This window comes from Strigops habroptila, chromosome 11, assembly GCF_004027225.2.
Source record: "Strigops habroptila isolate Jane chromosome 11, bStrHab1.2.pri, whole genome shotgun sequence".
Classification (NCBI taxonomy): domain Eukaryota; kingdom Metazoa; phylum Chordata; class Aves; order Psittaciformes; family Psittacidae; genus Strigops; species Strigops habroptila.
In genome coordinates this window covers 18,024,779-18,052,131 of record NC_046360.1, presented here as the reverse complement: position 1 = coordinate 18,052,131, position 27,353 = coordinate 18,024,779, and the positions used below count along the sequence as shown (strand labels likewise).

At 40.8% G+C, this 27,353-nt stretch overlaps 1 protein-coding gene and 1 long non-coding RNA gene across 8 annotated transcripts in view; both read right to left on the bottom strand.

Moving 5' to 3' along the window:
- IQSEC1 (IQ motif and Sec7 domain ArfGEF 1) overlaps nt 1-27,353 on the bottom strand; it is a 337,453-nt gene that overhangs the window by 166,807 nt on the left and 143,293 nt on the right. For 3 of the 7 annotated variants that reach the window (XM_030501810.2, XM_030501803.1, XM_030501811.1), the window contains exon 3: nt 15,341-15,427. The exons of 1 other annotated variant lie outside the window; for it this stretch is intronic. In XM_030501810.2, the coding sequence (XP_030357670.1) occupies nt 15,341-15,427 (87 nt within the window). Of the gene's footprint in view, nt 1-12,079; nt 12,191-15,340; nt 15,428-23,723; nt 24,150-27,353 lie in introns of those variants that run through there. 3 more of the 7 variants (XM_030501805.1, XM_030501812.1, XM_030501809.1) reach the window with 3 other exon arrangements.
- On the bottom strand, nt 9,815-12,070 carry LOC115614645. Its single transcript, XR_003993792.1, has 2 exons — nt 10,783-12,070; nt 9,815-10,188 (listed from the first exon to the last, which is right to left on the bottom strand). It is a non-coding gene; the product is annotated as an uncharacterized LOC115614645 (long non-coding RNA).

Genomic DNA, 27,353 nt, shown 5'->3' with positions numbered 1-27,353 from the left:
TGCACCAAGATACCTTCAAGAACTGAGGGCAGACTAGTTTAACAGCATGAGTGTCTTACTCCTTTATGGCTGCCGTGGCACTGCAGCGGACCACTGTCAGAGGTGAGGTGCTGGCCCAGACGATGCTTGCTCCGATGCAGGATGGTTATTCTGACCCACCATTCCCACCAACTCAGTACCATGCTGTTCAGTTCTCTGGGGAACGCACTACGAGCTTAAAACCAAGTATGTTGCAAAGGCAGAAGCTCCCAGGAAACCTGTAATGCTTCTGGCAGCTACAGCCACATATGGATTCGATTCCAAAAACCTGTCTCACAATAGCCTGTCTGAACCATAGAACTAAAAGCAGAACAGCCCATCTCCAGAGGTTTCTGCAGAATGGTGTGGGTAAGCAGGCCAGAACTTAACATCACTCAATCGATATTAGTCACTGGAACAAAACCTGAAAATACAGTTCAACTTAAGCCTTTCATTTGGGTTTGGGTTTGTTAGAAGTAAAGCCCATCATTCAAATTACACTTATTCTTAGAGTTACATGAAGATCAGATGTTCATTAACAAGCTTCAATTGCAGCTAAATTTAGAATCATGAAAACACCACCAACCCATACACGTAATATGGGAATTGAGGTTTTCCAAAGAAGGAAGAGAAAGTGCATTGCTGATAGCAGCAGCCAGTTGTATATAATTCCATTTTATGACATTAAAGTTTCCAGATCTATGTGTAATCCTCTGTGAGGCAAAGGTCCAGTACATTAATGTAATCTGAGAAGTGAAGTGCTTGAAAACATCTTGTTCAACAACATGGCTGGACAAACTTACTCTCCATTAAAAGCTGTCACTCGTGTCTCCTGGCCAGAAGCAGCTACCTGTCTCTTCTCGTTTCCATATTGTCTTAAAAGAAAGTGATGTTTATGAGAGTCATAAATCAGAAAACACATTATTGTTATGTGTTAGGTTTCCCAATCACTGGGAATTAAGCACTTCAGTAACCAAGTGAGGCTAACTGCAATCTTTTTTGACTGCCCACCCACAGGGTACGCGTAATCCTATCACTTACAGGGATAAAAGTGCAGAAGCTCCAGCACAGCCGGAAGGGCAATCCCTGCACAAGCCCCCATACCAGTATCCACTCAGGTACCACAAAGATCAAAATTCCACAATTATCCTTGCATGACATTTGAGATCACTTGACTGAAAAACTACAGAAAACAAAGGCTCCTGAGCAAACCTCAGTAAAACAGATGTGTAATTTAAAGTATGTGCTTGAATATCACGTGTCCTTTTGCAAGCTATAGTGTTACTACTGTCCTCCTAAACCAGCTAGCAGCAGCTGTATGCAAGTGTGATGCAGCCGAGCAAAAAAAACCCACATCAAGTTGAACATGAAAGTGAACGCACCAAACTGGCCCCATTACACTGTATCCTAAGAGCAGAGACTTACAACTTCATCCTTTAAAATGGAGATGAGTTCTGTTGGGTACACCTCCTTCATATAAGAACATGATGATTGCAGACAGTTCAAAGCCTAAAAGGTCTGCTGGCACAGAGCAGTATATAGCTGCACCACAGGAGTGGATCAGTGACAGACTTTACTCCACTTTTCGTATTGGTTTATAGACTAATAGCTAGTTTCTCCTCTTCCCATCAGCAGATTTTAACTCCCCAGTTCAGAATGAGTGCTCTGAGAGAAGTTTGCAGAGTAAGGACTTCCCATGTATCACCATATGCTGCAGGCACCTCCCTGTAGTTACATGCTGCAAACGCTTCGATACACATACAGAAAACCAAAGGCTGAAAGAGGAGCCTTATTCCTCGCACAGATCTGCAGGCAGCACGAGCACAGCCGCTGCTGCCAGAAGCCAATTTATCACCTATCATGACAAAGCTCCTCGTTCCTGCAGCTCTCCAGAAACATCGGTATGGCAATTCAGGAATTTATAGGACTTTCAGCCTATTCCAGTACATTCACTTGCAATCAATGATTATTTATCTGCATGTCAGAGAGATTCTTCTTCGACTGACTAGCATTTAACAAGCAGCAGCAGATTACAAGATACTATGGATCAATGTGTATGACCCTTCTGTTTCCCAGGAAAGGCGACAGAATCACACAAGCTGATAAGGGGATTCAAAGACCTACAACCCATGTGCTGTTTCCCTGTTACTCAGTGAAGCTGCATCTATTATATTAATTTCACCATTTCTGTAAATGAAAATAGAGATAGACAGAAGCAGATTCAGTGATTGAAACTGTAGTGCACTGTATCATTCTGCCAGAGGTTACGCTGCTTCTTTTAAATATAAGAAACAACTTTTTTATCACTGCACATGCATAGTAAATGCTTTACTAATTCTACTCCCTCCGTAGGCAGCAAACCTACTGAATTGAAAGTGAGTTTAGATTTTTTTCAAAGCGTCGTTTTCTGCAAGAAAAGGCTTATAAATCTAAGTTAAATAACATGCAACTAGCAGACATCCATGGGATCTGAAAACAAGCACGAGTGGAGCTCCATCAGCATGTCTGTGGCAAAACAAGTGGGGTTAGCAGCATGCATGCTGGAGGCAGGACAGGGAAGCTACAGAGCAGCCCAGGCAATAGGAAGGAAACAGGATTGTTCAGCTAGTTGGCAGTTGACATTTGCCAGGTGTATGAATTCACAGAGCCACACTGACCGCCAAACACAGCCCAGAGGCTGGGACAGGCACTTCCCTGGCAGTACCGCATGGATCCTGCAGGCTACCGGCGCAGGGCGGGAGCACCAGCCTGGGGTTCTGCACAAGCCTGCTCTGTAGTGCTTGTCCCACACTTAGAAACCCCAGCTGCAGGAAGTGATGCCGATGCCAGTGTGTGTAAGTAGCAGATTTAAAAGCATGTGTATTTTTATGTTTGTGTGTGTATATATATGTACACAAATGTTTACATAGTATATAGAAAAAATGAATTTACCAACTTAGTATTTTCACTACCCTGACATTCATAATAAAAGGAGCCAGTTGAAACCATAGTAAGATGACTGCATGCTTTACATAACTTCAGATTAGGGATTGCCATATTATTCCAAGTTCCAAAGAGCATTTACAGTCGATCCGCCCAGGGTGCCTTTGCACATGCAGGAACTAGCACAGCTTCAATGTAAACCAAGAATCAGACTTCACAGTCCCAGATGCATCCGAGAGGGCCAAAGGTCCTGACTGCCCTCTGCATGCAGCTGTACATACCTGGAGACCAGTCCTACTTGGGAAACTGCTATAGATGTGCGTATATACACACACAATACTGAGAAATCGTTCTGGAAAAGCCCTTGAAACACAAAGAACATGGAAGGAAAATGTCAAACTCCCTAAAGAGAGTAAGCTTTAAATGAATCTTCCCCATTCTTCAATTTCATACTTAACAGTAAAAGACTATTACACCATTTAACTTTTTAGTACCAGAGAATGAGATGAAACAAGTACCTAGCAGAAACTGGCTCATCTTGCATACCAGGCACCACTTCATCTTCAGCTTTCGCCTTCACTGCTACATATTTTACCACTCCAAGTTCTGACAGATAAAGCATCTTCCATGGAGACTAATAAAAATCATCTCCCAGATTTTCCTATCCATGGCTAACTGTGGACTTTCTCAAGCTGGACTAAATTTTGTGGCTGAGACAAGTGCCCAATGAAACATGAAAGTGAAGCTCAAGATTAATTTAGCCTCATCTGGAATCAAGTGACAGGCTTCCTGCTGCTCCACTTACACACCTAAACCCTGGCCTCCCTTGCTGGCTCTTTGATCATCCTTAAGTCTTTCATGAGAAGTGGTAATGGAGTTGACAATGCCTATTACTCAGTTGGTTTCAGTTTTATTTTACTAAACACTATTTTCTTGCCTTGAAGCACTGAAGTAATCTAGCCTAGCAGTTTGTGGGAAGAACTACTACTGGTCATATCTTACTTGGAATCCAGTTTATATTGGCAGCACTAAATTAAATAGATTTTAACTGAACTCCCCCAAATCACAAAGAAATATATTTTAAAAAGAGCCTCCAGTAATAAAGTCTGACTTTAAAGCAGAAAACATGTCTTTGTGGGCTTCTGAAGAGCTAAATACATGTGGAGAGCACCTCAATTTCAGGCTGAATCCTGGAGGCCCCATCAGCAATCCCGTGGCTGCCACACGCAGCTGATGGCAGCGGCACAGCTGAGAGCTCACCCGCTAACAAAGGACAAAGCTGAGTGGAATTGCTTTCATCAGGCACCTCGTGACCAACGAGCAAACAAACTTGTTTGTCAGAAACATCTGCCACATGCAGGAGACCAAGCAGCGGGCGCGCTGCCCTCCCTGCCAGTGCCACGGTGCAGCACCTGAGTAATACCACTGCTTGCAGCATTACAAAAGAGAATTAGTTAAGTAACATTTCCTGACCACGATTATCTGCATGACACCAGCCTCTGGCAAAACCTTGTCATAAAATATCAATTACAACTAATTGAATTCTCCATAAAGATGGATTTAATTGAGGAAGAGAGCAAGATAGATGTCAATACTAGCTCATGTTCAGGTGTGCAGTGCTCCAGTGATTGGCTAGAAAAATATTCAGAGGTTAATGAAATGTGACATCATTTCTTTAGGAAAAAATGCTTACATTAACGGGTCATAAACTGGGTTGATTTTATGCATTTGTTCTGTGAATACATCAGCCAAAAATCAGTAAAGGCCAGAAAGCATACAAATAATATCTAAAAAAGAAAAACTAATAACTGTAATGGGTATGGAAACAAAAGCACTTGCTTGAAACACTCAAAATTATAAAAAGGGAGATATCTTTCATGAGAAATATAATGTACAAATTTTCGCTTGAACATGGAATGCAAATGTAACTGTAGAAAGAAACTGTCTTCGGTTATTTGCACTTTCAGCTTCCCAGCCTGTTTAGTAAATACAGATAATTATTTTCAAACTCTAAAATCTCATCCCAGCTCTAAAGAGAAAGCAGCAGCACCTGTATAATGACTAAGGTAAAGCATTCATTGCAGATAAAGATGCTACCCGAGCACAAGATGGAAGCCATACCCATCAGGATCTTTGCAAGCTCCCACCCTTATTAGCATCCTGATTTAACACAAGCTGTCCTTCATGACTACTCAAATGTTTGCTATACACTTACCATGCAAAGCAAAACATACTAGCTGTATACCTACTCTTTCCTTCTGACCCCACAGAATTCTGTTGTGAAAAACAGAAATCACTCTGAGCGAGTCCCTCCCATCCTCAATGTGTCTCCAATTTTAAGGGTCAGTAAAGGAACATCTCTGTGTTCCAGGGTGGAAACTGAACAGCAGCAGGACTGAGTCATAAAAGGTCAACTAGTAGCAGAGAGCAGGAGGCTGAATTCAATCTGGACATAGCCAGGAAAAGCTCTTGCTGCACTCACTAGTGGTTGTCTCTCCTTGTGGATTGACTCAGTTAAGTTCTGTCTCCTCTTTATCTACCCATTTTTGTCAGCTCATCATAACCTGTGATCCTTGTTCACAGCCAGGAATCCACCCCTACCTTGCACATTCAGGTAATCCTGCCTGGTACTGGGGTCTCCATTCCGAAAGGGAAGCAATGTGTCCTTCATCGGGGGAGGGGGGCGGGTGGGAAGGGGAAGAGGGGAATAAAACCCCATCAACCTTCTCTTCAGCTGAGTCACATTAAGCTGTTACTGTGCAGATGATTCAAACTTTCTGCAGCTGTGCTGGATCCCCCACCTAGTACTGAGCAACTGCTGGGCATGTTCTGTGAAGTTAAAAGAAAACGGAAAACCTACCTGCGCATGAGAGAAGAGGTTCATCAAGCCAAACACCCTGTATGTACATACAGGGGTGCACCCTTAACTGAATTACTATAATTAATTCAGCAGAGACAGAACAGTCAAACTACAATTTCTGCTGCTTTGACAGCAGGAACCTCTATCTAGCAGTTTCTAATGATTATTAATTTCTTTATTTGAAAACCTACTAGACACCACCTCTGGATTAGTTCCTTGCCAAAATCTGTTGGTGCTCAGAAGTATCACTGTGTTTGTCTTGTTCTTACGCTCCTCTGTCGGTGCCCATCAGACACCTGACAGTCGGATGTAGAGCACCCCCATGGCTACATGTACATTGTTGAACACGCCTTCCCCTGCACAGTCTGTGTTACAACTTGAGAGTAGAGGCAGACCAAACGACACAAGCAAACAATGTAATCATCATAAAATATATAAACAATATTGGCTGTAGGGCATGTGGTATATACATCCATTTTTTCATTCCATGCAATCAAATACTTCTCCATCTCCAGTGTTAACGGCATGCAAAAGTAAACATAGATGGTTTCCTCCTTTGTTTTCAACCACAGCTCCATGTAACAGAATAGGCCACATCTGTAATGACTGACTGAGACAGCTCTGGGCCAGGCTGCATTGGAGCTCCCTCTAGCCACCACTCCAGGCACGATCCCATTACTGTAAAAAAACCTCGACAAATTCTAGCACCACTCACAATCCCGGTAACAAAGTGAAGATACTAAGTACTCCCACAGGCGCCAGCGTAGATATTTTGGGAGTTACATTTTGTGAGAACTCCCTGCTCCATTCCAGTACTTGAGGTGAAGAAGGCCTTAGTGCTGCACTCCCAAACGGCCAGTTTAGCAAACCACTATTTGGTAAGATGAATGTCTCCCTCTCAGACCCGTGAGTCAGGAGGTTTTCGAGGGTGTAAGCCTGTTCAGGTAGTTCTGAACGTGCGCAGTGCGCAGCCACATCCCTGCCTCTGAGTCACCTCAAACGCTGCTCCAGTGCTGCTTCATTCTCAGCAGCACATGACATTCCACCATCCCCAGGCACCTGCTCAAGCAAGGAGCTTCCTTGGCCATAAACTAGATACATAATTCAAATTCATTATGAATTTTGAGTTGCTGGAAGTTGTGGCAAATCCATATTCAATTACACAGCTGGTGGAATGGCTAACGGTGAATTTTAAAAGCTTGCTTTCAGTCATGCTTTAGATCTACACCCTACTACATTTTTCAGAGTCACTTCTCGTCATGTTATACAACGTTTTGCTTCAGCTACTTAGAGTTATTTTAAAGTCTACTTTGGGAAATGAATCTCTAATTTATCACAGTTGAACTGGTTTTTTGCTCCATCTAGTGGTGCACAAAAATCCAAACCTTTCAAGCACAAAGTGTCCTCACACTCCTCTGGGCTGTTCTAATGACTTCCACAATCACAGAGAGAAAATAATACATGCATGTGCAGAAAATAACAGCAAGTCAGTAGCTGCTCTGCAAAACCGAAGTCTCACCCACCTATTTTAGTCAAAACCACCCAAAAGAATGTAAGAGCTGAGTGTGTTTGGCAAAGGAGAACTCCACATTGCAGAAGAAAAAACCACAACAGCCTGACCCTGATAGGTGCAAGTGCCTAAGGGTGCTGAAGGAGAAGTGCTCTAACTGAATTCTCCCAAAGCAGCTTTTCTTCAGTCCTTTGAGGTCCTGAAGGAAGAAATCTGGTCTATAGAAACAGAGAAAATGACATTTCTACCCCACTTCCACACTAGAATGCACAATAGGACAGTCTTCACTCTTCACAGAAGCAGGGCAAATTCATTTAGGAATTAGGAGAAAGGGGAAAATTTTCCACTGGTACCATTCTCTGTTTTATAACAACATGCTGCATTTAGGTCATCTACTTCTAAACCCTGGTTAACTGAAGGAGAACCCCTACTAGGCTCTGCTGCTGGATCCTGAGCTTCACGGCATGTTTTATTCAGCCAGCCATCATTTATTTACATCGGGAAATGTTTACTGCTGCCTTTCTGACTTGCAGTGCTCCAGAGAAGGTCAGCTTCCCTCTTTGCTCCACAGAGAACAAGTGCCATGATTTGGTGATACAATGGATACCAACTCAAATTGTTTCAAATGCCAGCAACTTACAATGACATTATTTATCCTTCACTGGAAAACTACCAGACAGAAACCAGCCAGTGGCAGCGTCCTGTTACAGCTAATACCACTGAGCAGTCTTTGACTTCATCTTCTCCCAAGAGGCACCAACAGCTACAACCAATTCAAAGTAATCGGCTGTTGTCTCTTCAAGGCAGAAGGGCTGGCACCTAGAGTTGGGGGGGTTAATTTTCATGTTTAAATAGGCTTTCCGTTTTGTTTTCCTTTACACAGATAGAGAAAAGATACTTATTGAAAAATTGGCCAAATCCTACCCTATGGAAAAGAGTAATTACAGTGCTTCAGTTCAGTGCACTGAGAAGAGAGAGTTAATTATTGTTTACATAGATAAGCAAGTCAAAATATCAGACATCCCTTCTGCTTCTGTCTTTGGGAAGCAACTCAGAAACTCTTAATTATAGCAGCACAAGACCAAAACTGTGAGCAACATTCAAACATGTCAGTGTTTCACCCTGCTCAGTAAACACCAGAGCACTTCCGAGGACATAATTAGCTGCAGGAATCTACCACACAAGTTTGGCATACATAATTTCCAAATTTTACAGTGGGAATGAAAGCGCTTCATATACATTGTAATGCCAAGTGATTGAGAAACACGTGAAACTAAGGACCATTCAGCAACACGTAACAAAAGCAGCCATATATTGTTTGCAGTCTGCAGTCAGAATTAAGGATGTAGACAAACTTGCAAAATCATGAAGGCAGATTAGCCTCCTGCAAGCAAATTCCTCCTTAGGCCTTGGATGCTTCACAACCATACCCAAGGCAAACACAAGAAAACATTTAACAGGAAGGACAGAAACAGTAGATCAAATCTAACTGAAAAGCAAATAACCTGTATTCTGGATTTATATTGATTCTTTTATATTGTTTTATGATCAGGCTCATAAAACAAGCACATTATACAGTGTGAGAGTGAGCCTCATGCTACCTTCACAGTTCCCTTCTTGATCCTGATGATTCTCTTTTTATCCCATCCTCAAAGGCAGATGTAACTACAAATAAATGTCACCTTTTCACCTCCACCTTTACATGAACTCCAAACAGTTTGTAGTATTTTAACTCATGATAGCAACAGCACACTTAAAAGCCCCTCCAGTCAGTTTTTCTTTCTTGCTAGCTTCAGGCCAGTAAATGCCACATCACAGAAAATGCTTCCTGGTCTATCTGCTTGGGCTGTTTAAGTTTGGAAGAGCCAACCAGTTATCCTCCAGTTATTTTAGAGCCACGAGAAGACTCTGGAAAGATGCAGTCAACAAAGTGCCTTCTGGGCAATGGTAACTCGGACTCTATTCTTAGACACCCATGGACATGTTCACATTTCTCTGGTTGCAGTTACAGGGCCATTCAATGACAAGTTTATTCCCCTTTAATGACAATCTTGCTCACAGCTTAGAGAAAAATATTATCATCAATTAGGTAACAGCATGAGTAATGATCTTGTACTTTTGCTAATGCTTAATACAAGACTTTCACAAACACAGGCAAACAAAATTATAAGACAGAACTCAAAGCGGCTTAGAAATGTAATCACTCATAGCTGGAGTATCTGCTGTAACAACATGCATGTGCTGGTTCCTCAGCATAATCAAAAAGCAAAGAAAGAACGGTCAATGTCTGCATAGCAACATTCATAAAATGTCATGTTGGTGTTTGTCCAATCTTGAAACCAATTTCTAGGACTGTTAGCAGTAAAACCAGCCTAATACAGATGCTATGAAACAGCTTCACTCCTATCCATAACCCCAACACCTGGGGGAGAAGAAGTCAACACTTGTTTGTAACCTTTATACCACATGACCCTGTACATACAGTAACAAAACTCACAGTACACTTAAAGACTTATGGTACTGTTTATTTTAGTTCAAAATAAACTGTGCATTTTAGGTACTTGTTTACAGTCTGCATGTGTTTTAGATACTGGACACAAGGACAAGAGCTGTAGAAAAGCATGGAGAGGAGATTACCAAGCATCGATGGCAAAATCATATGGCTGTGCCATTCTGAATAACTCAGACTCAACATGAATCACAATCCTGTGGCATCCATGCAAGTGTCAGTCCCATACACACCAGTAAGAGGAGAGATGGCCTATACAGATGTAGCACTGACTGCACACTTAGCGACCCCGAGCTTCGCTGTCATCTTGAAGATGGACTACTAGACCCCGAAGGTGGACAGCAGAACTGGTGCAGAACATTATCTTCCCTGCCAAGGAAGAGGAGGGCAAGAAAGGAAAAAGACAGAGGAACAGAATCACAGGGAACAGCATTAGGAAAATGTAGCTTGAGATTTTATTGGTTTTGTTTTTAAACCCACAAATAGTGTGACTTGTTTGTAAGTACCACCCAATTAACCCATTCCACTCTCAGAGACAGAACTTGCAACACAACAGAGAACAACCAAATGAGCCTAGGCCAACACTTAAACTCTGAGGCAAAAGGTATTCTGAAAGGGCAATTTCTGGTTTTCCCATAAGAAAAATTACATTAAGTAGTCATATACATACCCAGCCTACTATGGCCATGGCTGCTTTATTTTTAACATGTTTAAAAGAAACTTTCCACAGGTATTTTCCCTGCCCATATTCCATTGAAAATGCAGAACAGATGCATTCCCCTTCTGCTGGTGATTTACACACAGAAATATTGATGATTATCAGACCAGCACTTTACTCCTCCCCCCACCTTCTTTTCCAATAGAAGGAAGAACTCTGTTTCCATGCAGAGTTGCCAGCATCATGAATGGTGCTACAAACCAGAAGGCACGAAAGCTATTAAAGGAGCAGTTTGGAATACCTACATCTGTAATGCTATAATGTGCTTTATGGCAGGTGGAGGAAGGGATGCCGGCTTAGCAGGAAGCTCGCACGAGGTCACTTCTTTACCAGTAATACAACCACGAGTGATCATTTCCTTTAAACTAAATAACAAGCTAAAGGAGGAGGATGGAAAGGAACAGAATGAAGGAAGAAAAACAAGAAAATCCAAAAAGCAAATAGTAAATTTCATGGTACTCTGCCAGCTCCTGATTGTTTTCAAACAGCTTGCTATGTACGAACCCCATTCACCATTTCTGCATTGCTAGATCAGGTAGGCATCAAGTGGAAAATTACAAGTATTACTATAATTACTCCAGCTTTCCTTTGCCATAGGGTTTGAGCACAGATGCCTTACATAACATCTGAACCTCATACTGGCTTACCACTGAGCCCATGATGTGCTCAGAGTTCAGATCCATTTTGCTCGGTTCAGCTGCATGTTGCACTGCTGCTGCTATACACTGCCTGGCCCGAGCTATGCTGCTTCCACTCCTTTGCTCAATTTGGAACAGTATTATCAAACTTTTAAATCTCTGCCTGTTATAAAGAGAGGCTGCAGTGCTTAAATGTGCTAAGTTATATAGCTAGGCAATTGCTATTCATTTGGAAATAAGATGCCCATTCAAGTTTTGTTGGTTTTTTTTTTTTTTCATAGAAAATGACAATAATCAGTTGTATCAATAGCCCAAAGGAGTGTGAAGTACAGCTCCTGTGCTACAGCTTCACCTGTGACTAATCATTGACTGGGAAACTACCACAGGACTGAGGAGTCTGTTGTGCAGTGTGGGATGTCTTGATAGATGCTTGTGTGAAGGACATGTGAAATACTTGCTAGGTATTGAAGCCTGGGAAACAGTACAGTGCTCATCAGCGGAAGTAAACAGAGTTGCAAAGAACCACATTTATCTGTAAATAGTTACTTTTCACTTTCTGTTATCTAAGCAGAAAGTTCCCAGTTTTCCCTGTCTGTGCCTAGTGTGCAAGAATTCCCACTGTGCTCTTGAAAAAAACTTAGGAAAAACCAAAGCACTCTGATAGGATATAGACACATCTGTCAGCCAGACATCATGGCATGTTAAGCTTCTATGTTAACCAGTTATGGTAACAACATAGCTACTATGCCTACCAGTGGCTCATACAAAAAGAAATAGCACAATCAATCCTTCTACCATCTTCCATACAGTGGTTTGTTGCATGTAAGCCAACATTACCTGGTGAAACAAAGATTCCACATTAAAATTTCACACAAGTACAGTATTGTCAGAATAATGTTTTTACCTCCCAGAGGTGCGGATTAAACATTAAGCAGGTAGAGACTGCAAGAAAATGATGGGGTTTCTTTGGTACTATAACATCCTTTGCATTAGCTTTTTGTTTTCACAGGTATCACTGGGGAAAAGAAAAAAAAGAAAAGAAAAATCTCCAGCTTCACGCTTTTGAAATGGTCTTTGGACATGATAAGGGCATCTGATTTTGTATGAGAAGAATGGAAGGTAAAGTGGGTGGAGAAAGGAATGAGTGACAGCCAACATCTCATGCAAATCAGAACAAGGAAATCATAGTTATGAATAAACACATTAGATGAAAAGATGCTTAGATATTAGTGGTAAGCAAATCTGACCACAGCTGCAGTTGCATGTATCAGCCTATTGCATATCCATACAAAGAATACAGATATGAATAAGACTTTATATTCCCAAGCATGCACAGGCTTCTACATCATATCTTTCTGTGTGCAGCATTCCTACAACTATTTCTGCCATAACACTCATCACACAAACGTGAGTGACAGCTACAGCAGCATTAGGGCTACCAGGTATTAACCACAAATCCAACGGAAAAAAGCCCAGCAGAGCAGGAAGCCTTCTCCAAGGGTGGGCTGGTGAACTCTCCTCGGACTGTAAATGAACCTGCTTGTTCAGGAGTGGCGTGAACAGCTGAGTAACCTGAAGGTTCACGTGATACGCTCCAAGTCGACAACTGTCAGGTGCACAAAGGTGTATGGTATTAGCATAAGGTATCTAGCACCTATAGAGTCAGGCTGAAGTACTAACTGAGGTTTGTTTAGAAAGATGGGTTTAGAAAACCCTGGGAACAGACTGCTCCTCAAACAAGAAACGGAGATGATGAAACTTATTTTCTCTGAATGCCATTTTAGCTCTGGGCCCTGCTTTGCACATACTCTAGCTGGAAGGCCACAGAGATACTCCAGGCCATACCAAGCAACAGGCTCAGCAGCCAAAGTACAAGACTATGAGGGTCCAGGCCCTTTTGTAAGCCACTCCAGGCTGTACCACTGTCTCCTTTACTTCATCCTTCACGCCCGACATTAAACCTGTATTCAAATGATCACTAATAAATACACCTCATGGAATGTGCAGTTTTGAACTACCGTACATTGTTTTTAAGGCTCTACTTTGGGAGGCAGGAAGGGAAAGGGAGTGAAAGAAACCAACTACAGACTTCACTGGGATCTTTATTATTTGTTTAATTTCCAGACAAAAATAACTCAAAAAGAGCAAACACAGGAGGCATATGGGCTAATTGGAACACAGACAAATAACTAGCTGGGAGGACATGATACGCTCAGGCTTCCTAAGACTTGGCTTTTAGTAGGAGAATGCAAGATAAATTCTATTATTTCTGTCTATTTTGAACATTGTAAAATGAGCAAGCAAGGGATTACTGCAATAGCTGCAGTTATTAAAAATGCATTATTTCCCTATTAACAATTCAAAACAGATGCCAAAGATCGTCTTGACTAGAAATAAAACTGCTGGAGTGAATAAAACATCCAGCAATTACCTAAGAGCAAATCAGAGCTGCTCTGTATCACTGTAGTGCAGTCATTAAGTGCTGCTTTCTGAGCAAATTTAATTTTTAATTCTGGGCTACAAAATTAATCCCTCTGTGCATCTTCTAAATAAAGCCTCAAAACTGCACTTAGACTGAAGCATCCCTTTCTGTTAGCTCTGCTTCTAATGACTTCTATTTATAAATTGATAAATGGGAAGACTAAAAGCTAAATTTAATACTATTAAATGTATGTGGAAATTTAAAGCCCAGTCTTGTCAGTGTTCTAGCAGCTGATTTTCATTCACAGCAACAGAATTCCCAGCTAGAGGCTGCTTACAAAGCCAGGTGAATAATTTGTACTGATAGCTTGAGATTATGGATGTAGTGATGGCAGGGTGCAACACTCACATTGGATACCACAGCCTCAGAAATTTAACTCGTGGGTAAACCAAACAAATTCCTAACATGAGGAAGACTCCAACAGTCTGGCTCCAACACACCACCACATTTGCGTGTAGGGTACCACTTGGGACAAGTCCTTGGAACGAAAGCATTATAAACTCAGGCCAAAAGAAAAAGAAAAGCCTCATTAAAAAGCAAGTGGGGAATCTAATAGTGTTCAGACCCTGCTCCTCACGGGGAATACCAAGTCGTCTTACAACTCAACTGTGGATTCACTACCACCAAAGAAAACGAAAAGCTCAGATGGGAGGAAAAAGAACCAAACATACAAACAGATGCTGCAATGTAAAACAACAGGATGAATCCGAACATGCATGGTTAGAGATAACTAAGAGATGACAGATTCAAATCAGAACCATGTTTATGCATTTACAGATTTAGGATTCATTCTTTGTTTTTGTCTTTCCTTATTACCAGTGCAAAGTGATTTGATTTTTCAGCACCAGACTTCCAATATTTTGATATTAATACTATTCATGAGCTGGCAATTATCACTGAGTTAATCACTAACAGTACCAGTAAAAATTAAAGACAATGTTTTCATAACATGCACAATTGCTGAACAGTTTTCACATTTCTCATTAAATTAGCTGTCCTTCCACGCTTCTATAAGATGACTTAAAACACTGGCACTGACAATGTATTGTGTTAAGATGCAGAATTACTGCTCTCCACATTCCATCAAAAAGAACTTGGAAAGCACACAGTAAAGACATCTATGTTAAATGGAGCATTCTTAGCTGGAAAAAATAGATATTTTTTACACATTCAGAGCAGACTCTGCTTGGCATCAAGGCCTGCATCTCTCTAAAACCTCCTTGCTGCCACTCCAACCAGAAGGCAGTGCCGAGCCTCTGGCAGGTCCATGCCTTAGCCTTCAGAGTGCCACAATGCATGGCTCACTTCATATTCTCTCAGGAAATATTCTGGGGTTAAAAAAAGCATTGCTCAGAACATCAGTTCTGAGCCTATTTCCTACATAAATTCTATAAGCATTTCATATGAGAACTAAACCTACAACTAGCGTCTTCCTACCTTTCAAAGAGTCCAGGGGATGTGCCTCTTAAAGCACATGAATCTCATTTTACTGAGTAAATTAATTCAGGAATGGCTGAGGGAAGTGAATAGAACTCTCTTATGAGATGTTACAAAATGGTTGGTATGTTTTTCTAATACTTTTTTCCTTTCAAAACGTAAGCTATTATTCCTTTTCGTATGGAGAATTGTAACATTAGATCTCCCTTCAACACCAAAAAGTGGGTGGACCATATCTACTCTTACCTGTACTCTGAGTGTGTGGCAGGGACAGCTAGCTGGGTATGGTACAATGGAGCTGGACAGCAAAACTGGTGCAGAGTATTTAAAGACCTACGACACAAGGAAAAACACAAAGTCAAACCACCGAGTGTTTAGAAAGGGGCTTTTGAGGGAAAAGCAGATGCTAATAGGAATAGTTGAAACTCATGAGAACTTGGAATGAAATTTGATGTACAGGTGTCAGTTTTGAATCCCAGGAAATAGAGAGGGAAGTAGTCCCATGGTTTAAATACACATCAGGAATGATGGTGATGAACTGTTGTGATGAAGAATCAAAGTTTTGTTGCAAGATTAAGATAAAATGCCAATTTAAGACTTTGGGTTTGCTTTGCCATAAGGAACAGCGGCAAAAGCTAAACACTGAGGGATAAAATTCCTATGGAAATGAAGCTTCAGACTTGCATGTTACTCTGCACCAGTCAAGCTGTTTCTTTGTTAATGGAATTACAAACACAGTGCTCAGACATGAGGAGGAACAATGTGATGAACATGGACATCAGCTTTCTTCAAGCCCAGCAATTATAACCAGATTGCAATATGCCACTTTGAAATCTGGAAGAATGTAAGTTTCACTCAAGTTTTAAACAATATTCTGAAATGCGCAATACTAATTTAACTGCTGCCATTTGCTCAAAGCATGGAAAAATTACACAAAAACTTTAAAACACAAAAACATATTCTGTACCCCAGGTCATTGTTTGTATTGTTTCATGAAAAACAAAGCAGCAAAACAAGACAAGGTACTGCATCTGAAATGAAGCTTAGGAGAGCTTTAAACCACACACAATACACTTCTCAGCAATTTTGATGTTTGTGCCCGGAAACATTAAATAAGGTTTAGCACAGTAAGTCCTCCATGATGAAACCACCTCATCGGATTTCTTAAGACACAGCACTCTTCTAGGAAATCATAAAGTATTCATCAATATTTCCTGGCTCTTAGAACGTGCACTTGTGGACATTAAACCGAAAATCCTCATTTCACTTGTAAGCATCCAAACTGACTATTAATAGAGAGTGTGTCTGTGTGTACATACATGCACATTCCCCCCTTCATCTTTTGCTTGGCATCTTGACAAATGTTTCCGAAGATTGATTTTGATTCTTCTGCATCCCTGAGGCTTAAAGTGAATCCTGTGAGGTCACTTCCTTACGAGATCAAACAGAGTGGTTAAGCAGAAAAAGAATCAGGCTTTGTTCAGAAAGGAGTCAGTTACTAACCCTCCGTAAAACACTCAAGGTCAGCCTGTTCTGATTTCTGTTGCCAACAGTGCGTCAGCATCTGCACGGCCAGGATGAGTTGGGATTTTCTGGTTAAAGATAGCAGCTGATCTATAAAGTATTTGTGCTTTTGGAAACAGCAGTGCAACACTATTCAGTGACAAGGCATTTTGCCATCATGGGATGTACCCTGCTAACACCTCACAGTGCACAATTACTCATTGGTGGCACCTTCAAACCACTTGGAAAGATGACCAGAACAATTCTAAAGAAAGATGGCCAATGTCACTGAAAGCCTTGATGGACCATGACGAAAGCAGTTAGAACACACAAAAGCGGTATTTTCAGACAAGAAAACCACCATATTCACACAAGTTGCCCTACACAATTCACAAAACCAGGGTACTACTATTAGTGTGCGTTGCGTGACAGGCTAACATGGGATAGGGAAAGCAATCACACTGATGAAATCGCTGCTTCCTGCTCTGGGAATACCTGGGGTTTGTCAGTAGAAGCGAAAGGAGGAAATTAATATAAGAGTGTCTCAGATTCCCTTCCCACCACTCTTTTTCCATACAAATCTCTTTACTCTCAACAGTACCTCTTTCTTCAGAGAATAAACCAGTAAATGTATGAAGGAATCTGTCTGGATTCAGTGCTGCTCAACAAAGCCTTTTGAACAGAGCTTGTTCCTGGCTACTCGAAAGAGAATCTGCCCACAAGGCTCCACAGATCTGCCCTGCTCTGACTTCCCTAGATTCCCCCCAAAATCTAAACAGTCAGGAAGAAAGCTCTCCCTATAATCTCATCTTGCTCACCTGCAGTTAAGGTTAATACTCACCTATCACACAGACTGGTTAGGAGCTCAGAGGTTTTTTTTCCAAGGGTGCAGTAGAAATGCAGAAATCCAGCCACCTTGGATAACAAGAAGTGCCAAAGGTTTGTCAAGTAGTAAGTACACTGGCACTCTGTGCCATAGGTGCAGGTATGGAGTAGCCAAAACAGATGACACTGTTCCACTGCAGGCTTGTAATTAAGTTACCACATATCATTGCCATGTTCAACAAGACCATCTCAGATGTCAAAGACATACATGGAATAAATAAGGTTGGATTCCAGCCATCCCCTGTTTCAGTTTGAACCCATTCCTCCTTGTCCTATCACTACAGTCCCTGACAAAGAACCCCTCTCCAGCACCCTTGTAGGGCCCCTGCAGATATTGGAAGGCTGCTATGTTTCTACAGGGCAGATGTTTCTACATCGGAGTTTCTACATCTCTGATCTATGGTCTCCAAAAGATGATTTAAGATTACAAATGGAACACAGCTACTTCAGCACTGACACAAGACAAATGACAAATTGATGAATGCTGCTTCTGGTAATTTCAGTTTCTGAAGCATTCCCGCAACAACCCCCTGGACATTGAAGCTCTGCCATTTCCCGCTTCCAGGCCAGGCTTCTTCCAGCTCTCCCAAAGTACTCACAGACAGGGAACCACTCATCAAGCTTTAAACAAAGTTCTTTTGAGAACAGACTAGACTTTCACAAACAGTAAAACCAGAACCAAATCTAAACCAAACCCAAACCAAACCCTTGAAATCACATCTCCCTCAGGATACCAACATAATGGGGAAAATCCAGCTATAAATACGCAGATGTGAAGTAGATTTAGCTGTTCCTTTCACTTCTGTATGAATTCCATCATGTTTGCCATTAGAAACCACTCATTTTAACACTTTCATATCCATCAATGAACAGAAAAGACCATTCTTTCAGTACTAGAGCCTTGCTTAGATGTTTGAATAAAAAGAAACAGATTACTGATCATCACATATAGCTGCAACTGCATTTCCCTTCCCCTCCCCCATTTTCTCTTACAATCACCAACAAGCCTTCCAAACTCAGCAGACAATTTTCTCAACATTGGTTTTAAAACAACCTGGGAGAACAGAATAGCAGGCTATTAACTTGGAATTGCTTTTGCTTTACCAGCCTATCCTCTTACTGTTTTCAAGATGTCCTCTTAGGCTGGTAAGCACCCTCCTGCTCCTGGCTGTGCTACCGGCTGTAGCAAGCCCCACATGTACCCAGCGACATGCTGAGCCCGGAGCAAGCTCATCCTCCTAACTGGGCACAGCACACGGCATTTTGTACAGGATATGGCATCCAACCCTTTTTTATTTTGGTACTGTTTCATTTTAAGCACATGTAAAACCTGTGACAGCATTATTAAATCAACACTGCCTGAGAACTTCTCCCTACAAAAACTATCAGCTTTCAGACAGAAGAGACTGAGAGACTGTTGCTTCACAGATCCGTGGTGAAAGTGTATTGGTACAGACCAGAGCGGAAGGAATGCTGTCTCTTGATGAAGTTAACAGTGTGGCTGACGACAGGAGTCTGCTAGGTACATTTGTTCACCTTAACTGCTGCGTTTTCCCACAGCCACATTCCTTCATACACTGTTCCTCTCTTTGTCTGAACTGACAATCTGTTCACCTCCATCTGCCAGTATTCGTCCTTTTCTTCTGGTAAATTTTTCCATGAGGTGCTGTGTTCCAAACAGGATGTGCAAGCACTAGGAAAAATTTATACCAGCACAGGCTCTTACACTGCCTCAGGCACTCTGCATCCTTGGTGCTAGTTAACACATTCTATTTTAAAATTAGCTTGTAAATAGCACAAGTGGCAGACAAGCTCTATATAAACCTATTCACTTCAATACCATGTGAGGTAGCTAAGAATGATTTGTTTGATTGGATCCATGCCTACAAGCTGATGAAAGGAATATTTCAATTTCTCAGTATTTTATCCAGATGAAGAACAACATTATTTTAGATGTTGAAAATTTTCTTCCTCATGTCAATCCAGAGTTATGGCTACAGCTGACACTAGAAAAGACTACAGTTAAAAACTAGGAAATCTGTCCTGTCCCCATTTAATAAATCTAACGATAGCTTTAATGAGAAACAAAATGTGAAATAGAATCAACCTGATCTCAAATAGTTGATGAACAATAAAGGTCATAATAATACAGACTCATATCGACTCCAGCTAAAAGTTTACTGCCATATTTCTCAACATGTTAGAAAGGCTTTCAGAGTCAGCACACCGACTGAGCCAGAAGACAACTTGCTTTCTGGAAGCTCAGGCCAGCAGAGAGAACAGCAGACAGCTTTATGTGGCCACTTATACAACCCCCTTATTGTCCAAGTTTGATTGTGGTTGTCTGCAGACATGTCCACTAAGGGGTGATTTAGCAGATGATTCATTCACATCTCCAAGGACAAATTCACACTGTTCTGACACCAAACATATTCCTTTCACTACTGGGATCTTCACCCAAAGTACACAGGACAGGATGATCCTGGTTTTTGAAGTAGCACTGAAAAAATTGTTCCTTTTTTTTTCCTATTTCATTGATCCCACTTTATGCCCAGCAGCAGCAGCAGCAAGTATGTCAAGGAGAGGCTGTGGCGGCATACAGCAAATACTGTGGTTTTTCGCAGTGTTCTTATTAATTACAGTCTTCTCCCTCAACACTTTTTTTTGAATGGCAACTATACAAAATTAAATGCTGTTATTACTTTTATGGTTGCATATGTAAAAGGCTTGCAGTTCATATGTACTTGGCAGAGATGGTCACACACCATAAGACGACTATAACTAATCCCTTTATTCCTATCACTTCCTTTCAGCAAGATGGTTTTCTGTATACATCTTCTTGGACACCAAAGCATGGGAAGGTAACAACTCCTGCAAAGTAAACATCAATATAATTACCTTGCACTGTAGTCTGAGAGTCAAGAAAACCACCTAGATATCATGAAGTAGCACCACCATACGTTCTAGACCTGCTATGTTGGCATCTCCCTCCTTCCATCTCTGTCCTCCCCCTCCCATGCAGGAGCCATACAACCTAGTCAACAGCATTAGAGAATAGGGTTTTGTATTGGTAGAAATTACAGATAGTTTCACAAGATATCAAGGATGCTCAATAAAATCTGCACTTCCGAGAGATCAGCACAGGTAGGCTCCAGTTCAGACCACTGAATGCAGAAGATATGGTTGTCATCAAAATGACTAAATATCAGCATTTGTACATGTTGCAGTGTAAATGCAAACTGATAGGTCCTTGTTCTGAATAATAGTACCCTTTCTGTATTTCCAACTCAAGCACCCACAGCTGGGTTTTCAAAGGAATGATTAGGCACGCTTTCCCTGTCCTCTCCTCCCTCAAAGGGGCCTTCGAACAATTATCATCTCTTTGGAGAATAAACCCAGTACAGGCACAGCATACTAAACAAGAATCAGCAGGTTTTTTTTCCCATTCTAGGACACAATGTTTATTAACATCATAATTCTTTTTAAAATAATTATTATACACTTTCTTGGTTTCATGACAATGAATTAGTAGCCTCATAAATAAGCAAGAGGTGATTCTTCTGCATCCGAGCCATTGCACAGTTCGTAGGCAGACTCCAATACAGGGTTAGCTGTAACTAGGGTGCATTTAATTAAGATTGTTAATATGTAGACACAGTTAGGAACATTTATTTCTCTTCTGATTAAGTCTTACTATAAAACCACCTATTCTGAAGAGTGATGCGCAATAATGTACAGTACACACAAACCACACTTGTATCATTTGCACTTCCAAAATCTGTAGAAAACAACCCCACACAGTCCAAACCCAGAAATAGAGACGAGCAGAGAGACATGAAGCTGCATGAGACAGAAGGAAAAAATCTTCTAGATTAAATCAGAAACCTGATAAATTCACTGCATGTTTTCTGCATTTCCCATGTCACTCAATTAGGTCCCAGAATTACTCAAGAAACTTGAACTCTTATTACAAAATACAGCCACTGTTACAGCAATACACAGCAATATCACAGCAAAATACAGCAATAATTGCTGTAAAACTAAATCTAATCAGCGACGCCTATCCCTATTGGATTTGAAGCTCAGGAAAGAGGAAAAACAGTAACCTACAAAGAATGAAATTACACAGCTAGAGCCTGAGAGACTCACAGCAAGGCAAATCCTATTACTGAAAACAATGGTACATGACATATGTTCTATTCAGTGCAGCATCTGAAAACCCACTTTTGCTAATCCTGGTAGTGTGACACTTGCTTAGCTTTTTTTAGAACAGCAACAATCTAGCTTTTTACATTTGACTTATAAGATGTACAAGCAATACACTTTTTAAAAGGCAAAAGTCCTTAGCATATATTATTAGAACATTGACAAATTTACAGTATTTGAGTTTTCATCTCAAAACTTACTTACTTATGCATTAAAGAGCTGATGTATCTAACTGTTGAACATCCATTTTCAGAGTTCAGAATGATCAGTTTTAAAGACCATGAAGAATTTGTATATGTAGGTTTCTACAGAGTCAGTTCTACAAAAGCCCCCAGGCTTACATTTTCCTTGTTTTTAGTAACAGCATCAACTTTCTTAAATAGGAGTTAAAATACAGAATGACAGGAGAGATCATAGTTCATCTCTTGTTTTCCACAGCAATGTGCTGAGGTAGGTAAAAGATATCAAACGTGAACAGAAATACAGGACAATATGTACAAGATGGGTCTACAAATAAGACTGTTAAAGAAAGGAACCTACAGAGATTAAATATTCCTTAACACCACACTGTAAGCACTGTAAGCAACTCTGTCTCCTGCTGAGAGTTACAAAATCCCCAAATCCCAGCACTCAAGTTAAAATGGAGTCCAACACAAACATCACTACTTCTCCCTTGTCTAAACATATGGCATTATATTTAAAGCTGATGCATGTATACCTGGAAGGCTACAACCTGTTTCCCAAGTTCAGTTTTCTTATTTCAACTTCCAAAGTACAGTTCCAAGTTTGTACTGGTTTTAAAACATTTCAACTTAACCAGTCATACCATCACTGTAAACCAAAAGGCTAAAGGAAACTTAAGAACAGATTTCAATGCTCTTCCAATATTCAAGTAGTTTATTCTTGAATGGTTGAACTTACTGTGCCTCTGTGTGGACAGTGCTCCTACATATGAAGCAAATGAGGACCCTCACAAACACTATCAAAATAACTGCAAAAGGCAGCAGATGACAATCGCAACTGCTGAACATATGATTCTTTGGCAGACTTAAATTTAACCCTGAAGGGAGAGGATCTTTACCCAGAGTTCAGAAATACAAACAGCAGGTACAGCCATTTCAAAACACTGGATTAGAAGTGAACCACTGATGGCAGCAAGGGCGGGTGGCAGAGGACAACTTAACTGCATGCTGCTGTCTATTTTGTTCTGGATTTCCCATGGAGTGGACAGCACTGCAGTATGGTTTAAGAGAAAACTCACAGCATGGGTCATGTGCAACCACTAGGATTCAGCTGAATTAGGCCACCCAGCATCATTCCCATACAGACCCTCATGCTGACACCACAAGCAGTATGCAAACTTCAGCGTTGTCCTTCCTGGGGCTACAAGTGGATAAGCACTTAGCTCTTCTGCCAAACGTGACAACTCATGCGAAGAGCTGCTGCACTGCATTAAATGAGTGAAATATTAAACTCCTGCTGTGCTGACTATCATGTTTGGGAAATCAGTCAAGTAAATAACAAGCAATTAATGCATCTTTAGGTTTTCATTAAGCATATATACAATGACAACAAAACCAGAGTGATCTTTTGCCTTATTGATATTATACTGCTTAAGACTGCATTCCATATCCATGTATCAGTATTTCTGTATTTAAAAGACAGATTACACTTTAATATGACAAAGCATTCAAACAAAATGGAAGAGACATTCTTGACTCATCATATACAGAATTCCTAGCATCCTGCATTGCTGCTTCTATGCAAAATGGTGTTTTGTTATTCTTTTCACTCCTAAACATAGACTTGATTCACTTGATTAGGTTAAATTTTTAAATACCCACATGCATAAACACAATCATCATCTGTGCATTTCTAAAATACAGATCATTCATCTGCCAAAAAGGTAACACCCTAAAAATGGTTCGTGGAAAGAAACCTACTAAACAATAAACTGATCACTACTCCCACTTCTGGAATCCTCAACACAGATATCAGAGACGTGCTGACAGATGAAGAAGGAAAAGGTACTCACAAATAACACCTTCTGCAAGCCATCCTTGAAGGTGTTGTGGATTTGGTATTTATATTTTCTTTCACGCAATCTGAGGTAGAAAAGCTCTTTCTTAAGGAAAAAAAAATATATTAAAAATCACATTCACAGCTTTTGCGTGCTCATTCGAGATCAGCCCCGGTGGAACATCACAGAGAAGTAAGCTGGTGATGTAACCGGCATCAAACACTGCATCAGATAAACCCAAAGGCTCTACAGGGTTATATTTTGCAAAGCCAAAAGGTTTTTCCCAGAGAGGAGGTTTAGCAAGCACAAACCAGCCACACCGTTTTCACATTCCTGGTGGGCTTGCTTTCTGCTTCTAGAAAAAGTCCCAAATCTGTATTTATTGTTAAACTTCATCACCAAGAAAAAACAATATGCTTTCTCATTTGATATTTAGACTGAAATATAAAAGCACCAAATGTTGTATTTTCGAATGCACCATCTCTGTATGAACATTGTAGTACAGTCCAAACCAAGAAAAGGCCATTGGTCCTTTTATCTCCATGGCAACAGCAGCATCTGTGAAGACAAACCGTATTCCCTCTTCACTGCAAAGTCAATTTATAGTCACATACTATGACATAAACTCATAAGACAGCAAAGCTAATCAGCAGCTAGGAGAAACAGGAACCAAAGTATGAGATTAAGCTGTTGCTCAAGACAACATTCTTCTGCAGGTTCTGTTTGTCACTGTGAAAATTACTAAATGAATAACCAAATCAAGCTGTTCCTTTGAGCTGAGCCAGGTGGGGAATTTGTGAGCTTCCCACTTCAGCTAACAAGGATAGTTGCTTAATACTTTATAGAATTAGATTCTCTACATCTCCAGCTATACCCTCTTAATAGGGGAGACAGCTAAACAAACTAAAAAAAAGACTGAAGAACTATTAAATATTACCTTTTCCTTTCAAAAGCCTTGCCATCATTAAGAGCACCAGCAGAGTGAGAAGTCTCACAACCACACAAACTACTGCCCTCCCATCCTCTTTCCTCTGCCCCTCTTTTTGCATCAGTGGTGCAAGTATTTCAGCAGCATCATGACTGTGTGCTAACAGTCTCTATCTCCAGGGCATGACCATACATACAGGCTTGATGAGTCACCTAACTTGCTTTTATTTTAGTCCTGTCCACAGTGGTCCCTTATAAAACACAAAAATAACCAAACCAAAACAACAAAAATCCCAACAATAAAACCAAACAAAAACCCCACACCACAAAAAATTGCCTTTTTTTCCCCCTTCCCTGTTTCTTGCCCCACACCAATGTTCACCACGCAGGCCTCACGTTATCAAGACAGCCAGGCTTCCTCCCTTGCTTCATGAATCAATAAAATGACCATCTGCTCACATTATTAAGTTAAATATATACCAGAACACACTGATGAGAGCAGCTCATTTGCCATGGTCAAGTGATCAGTTCATAGCTGTTTTATGGCCAGCTGTAATATTTCCAGAATAAGAGAGAGCAGGTGGTCAGGCAAATGCTACCTGTCACAGCATTACCTCTGATGTTCCCCTGGCTAAAGAGAAGCAGGAACTCTCAAAAGGTGCTGCTAAATAATGTAAGTTTGCAAACCAAACCAAACCAAAAACAGGTAAGGCAGGAGTTATTCTGATGATCTTTGGTCCAAACTGATCTGCAAATGAATATCTTTTGCGTCAAAACACCCTAAGGTGCTCGTTTGTTTGCTCACCTGCCTAAAGCTGAACAGTGAACTTTACAACCTCCCGTCCACCACCACTGACCTGCGACACAAATTCCTGCTACACTGGAAACCAACATAAGAATTTTATCTAGCAGACATGCACTTGGGTTTATGTACTCAGCTGAACCTTCCATCCCACAAAAGCCAACCTGATGATAAATTATAGAATTGCCAGTGTAGCCACAGCCCTTGAATCCCATACAGTAAACACAGTTCACAGAACCTTTGCTGTGAGCTTGATCCTCTGTCTCCAACTCACGTGGGCTCATGGCATGGATCAGCACCTTAGCAAGATGTCCCTATTCCACAATGAAGCATCCATACCTTGAAACACACATACACAACACCACAAGACATTAACATGATTACTTGGTATCTGCTAACTTTAGAAGTTAAATATCTTTTCCACAAATAAGGATAATTCAGAGAAATACAGATTTAAGACAAGTTGTTTTTCTATTGCACTGAACACAGCCAACAGGTGTCTTCCCTTGCTCCAGAGGAGCTTTCTAATGATTCAGATACTGCCTTATTTTTAGCAAATACCCATGACCAAGCACTGAAGACATAGTACAGTTTTAATTGTGAAACTGCACAACACAGCCAAACCCTTCTAACAGCTATCAATACATCACCTAAACAAATGCCTGCTAAGAAAACAAAACTGTCCCATAAAGAGTCCATATATAAGTTTTCCAACCTATTGTAAAGTCAAACAGCTCAATCACCACTGGTGTATGAGAATGAGAACGTACACAGTCTTGCCAGCTTGGTCCAATTCTCCTGGTTTTGACTCCAGTTTCCGCAGGTAGCTGGCAGTGCCACACAGAGGTTGAATGAAAAGTGAAGAATAAGTCATACAGGTAGTCAGAAAGGTGCTCTCTGGATGATAATCAATCCAGATCAAGAAGGAAACACTTTGGTCAGGTAACTGAATCTACTAGTTCTGTGAAACAGTTAATCATTTAAGCTACTTTTCCAAAAGCCCAGTTTGGAGGGATATGAAGAATAAGACTGAAAAGTCAAATCAGTAAGCAAAAGCAAAGTGCACAAAAAAGAAATGCTAATGCTCAGCTGCTGCAAGTGTGTTGAATTCTGTCACCACACAGGTTTGGAGCTGATGCCCTCTACTCCTTCACCCAGGCCTCCCACAAGAGTTCTAGTACCAAGTGTACCCAGAAGTAGGAACCCAGCCTGCAGCAGTTTCTTCATGTATGAAAGGTGCTTTAGTAATGTAAAAGCTATTCCTCCCTCTTCTCTAATGAATGCCTCTCTAATGAATTGAAACTTTAATTGTAGACAGGATAGGAGTCATGAAGCTTTTACAGCACATAGCACTTTTTAATGTGTTTAGTAGAAGTTTTCAGTTGGCTCTAGTTTTTGTTTTGATGTGTCCAGATATAATGATAACTGAAAAACCCCACTATCTGGCTCTGAACTCAGCGGAGCTCTTACTGCTGTATTCAAGATAACAGACTAACTTGCATAGTCTATGTTCAGCATGTGCTCAAGCTGCTGTTTGAGGCAATATATCTTTAGTTCACTGTCTTCCTCAGTTCTCCCCTAAAACAATATGAAGTTGGCATGATGAGTAAGCAGGAGATAAAGTCTGCCAACATTTGTATCTTAGCAGAACGAATTAAAACGTTTTACAATTGATTGTATACTACGAAGTGAAAAGTTAGTAACTGCACAGCCTATTACACCTTAGCTTTTAACTTAGAAAAGAAGGATTTCTTTTATAAGAAGATGATAGTAAGTAGGACAGAACTGGGAACATCAGGTTGCAGTTTTCCCTACTGTTATAAAGACTACTCAGAAAGATACTTGTACAGTATGTCACTTGACGCCACTATGTGAAAAGACCAAGACATAAGATGACCAAATTTTTATCCTAATGA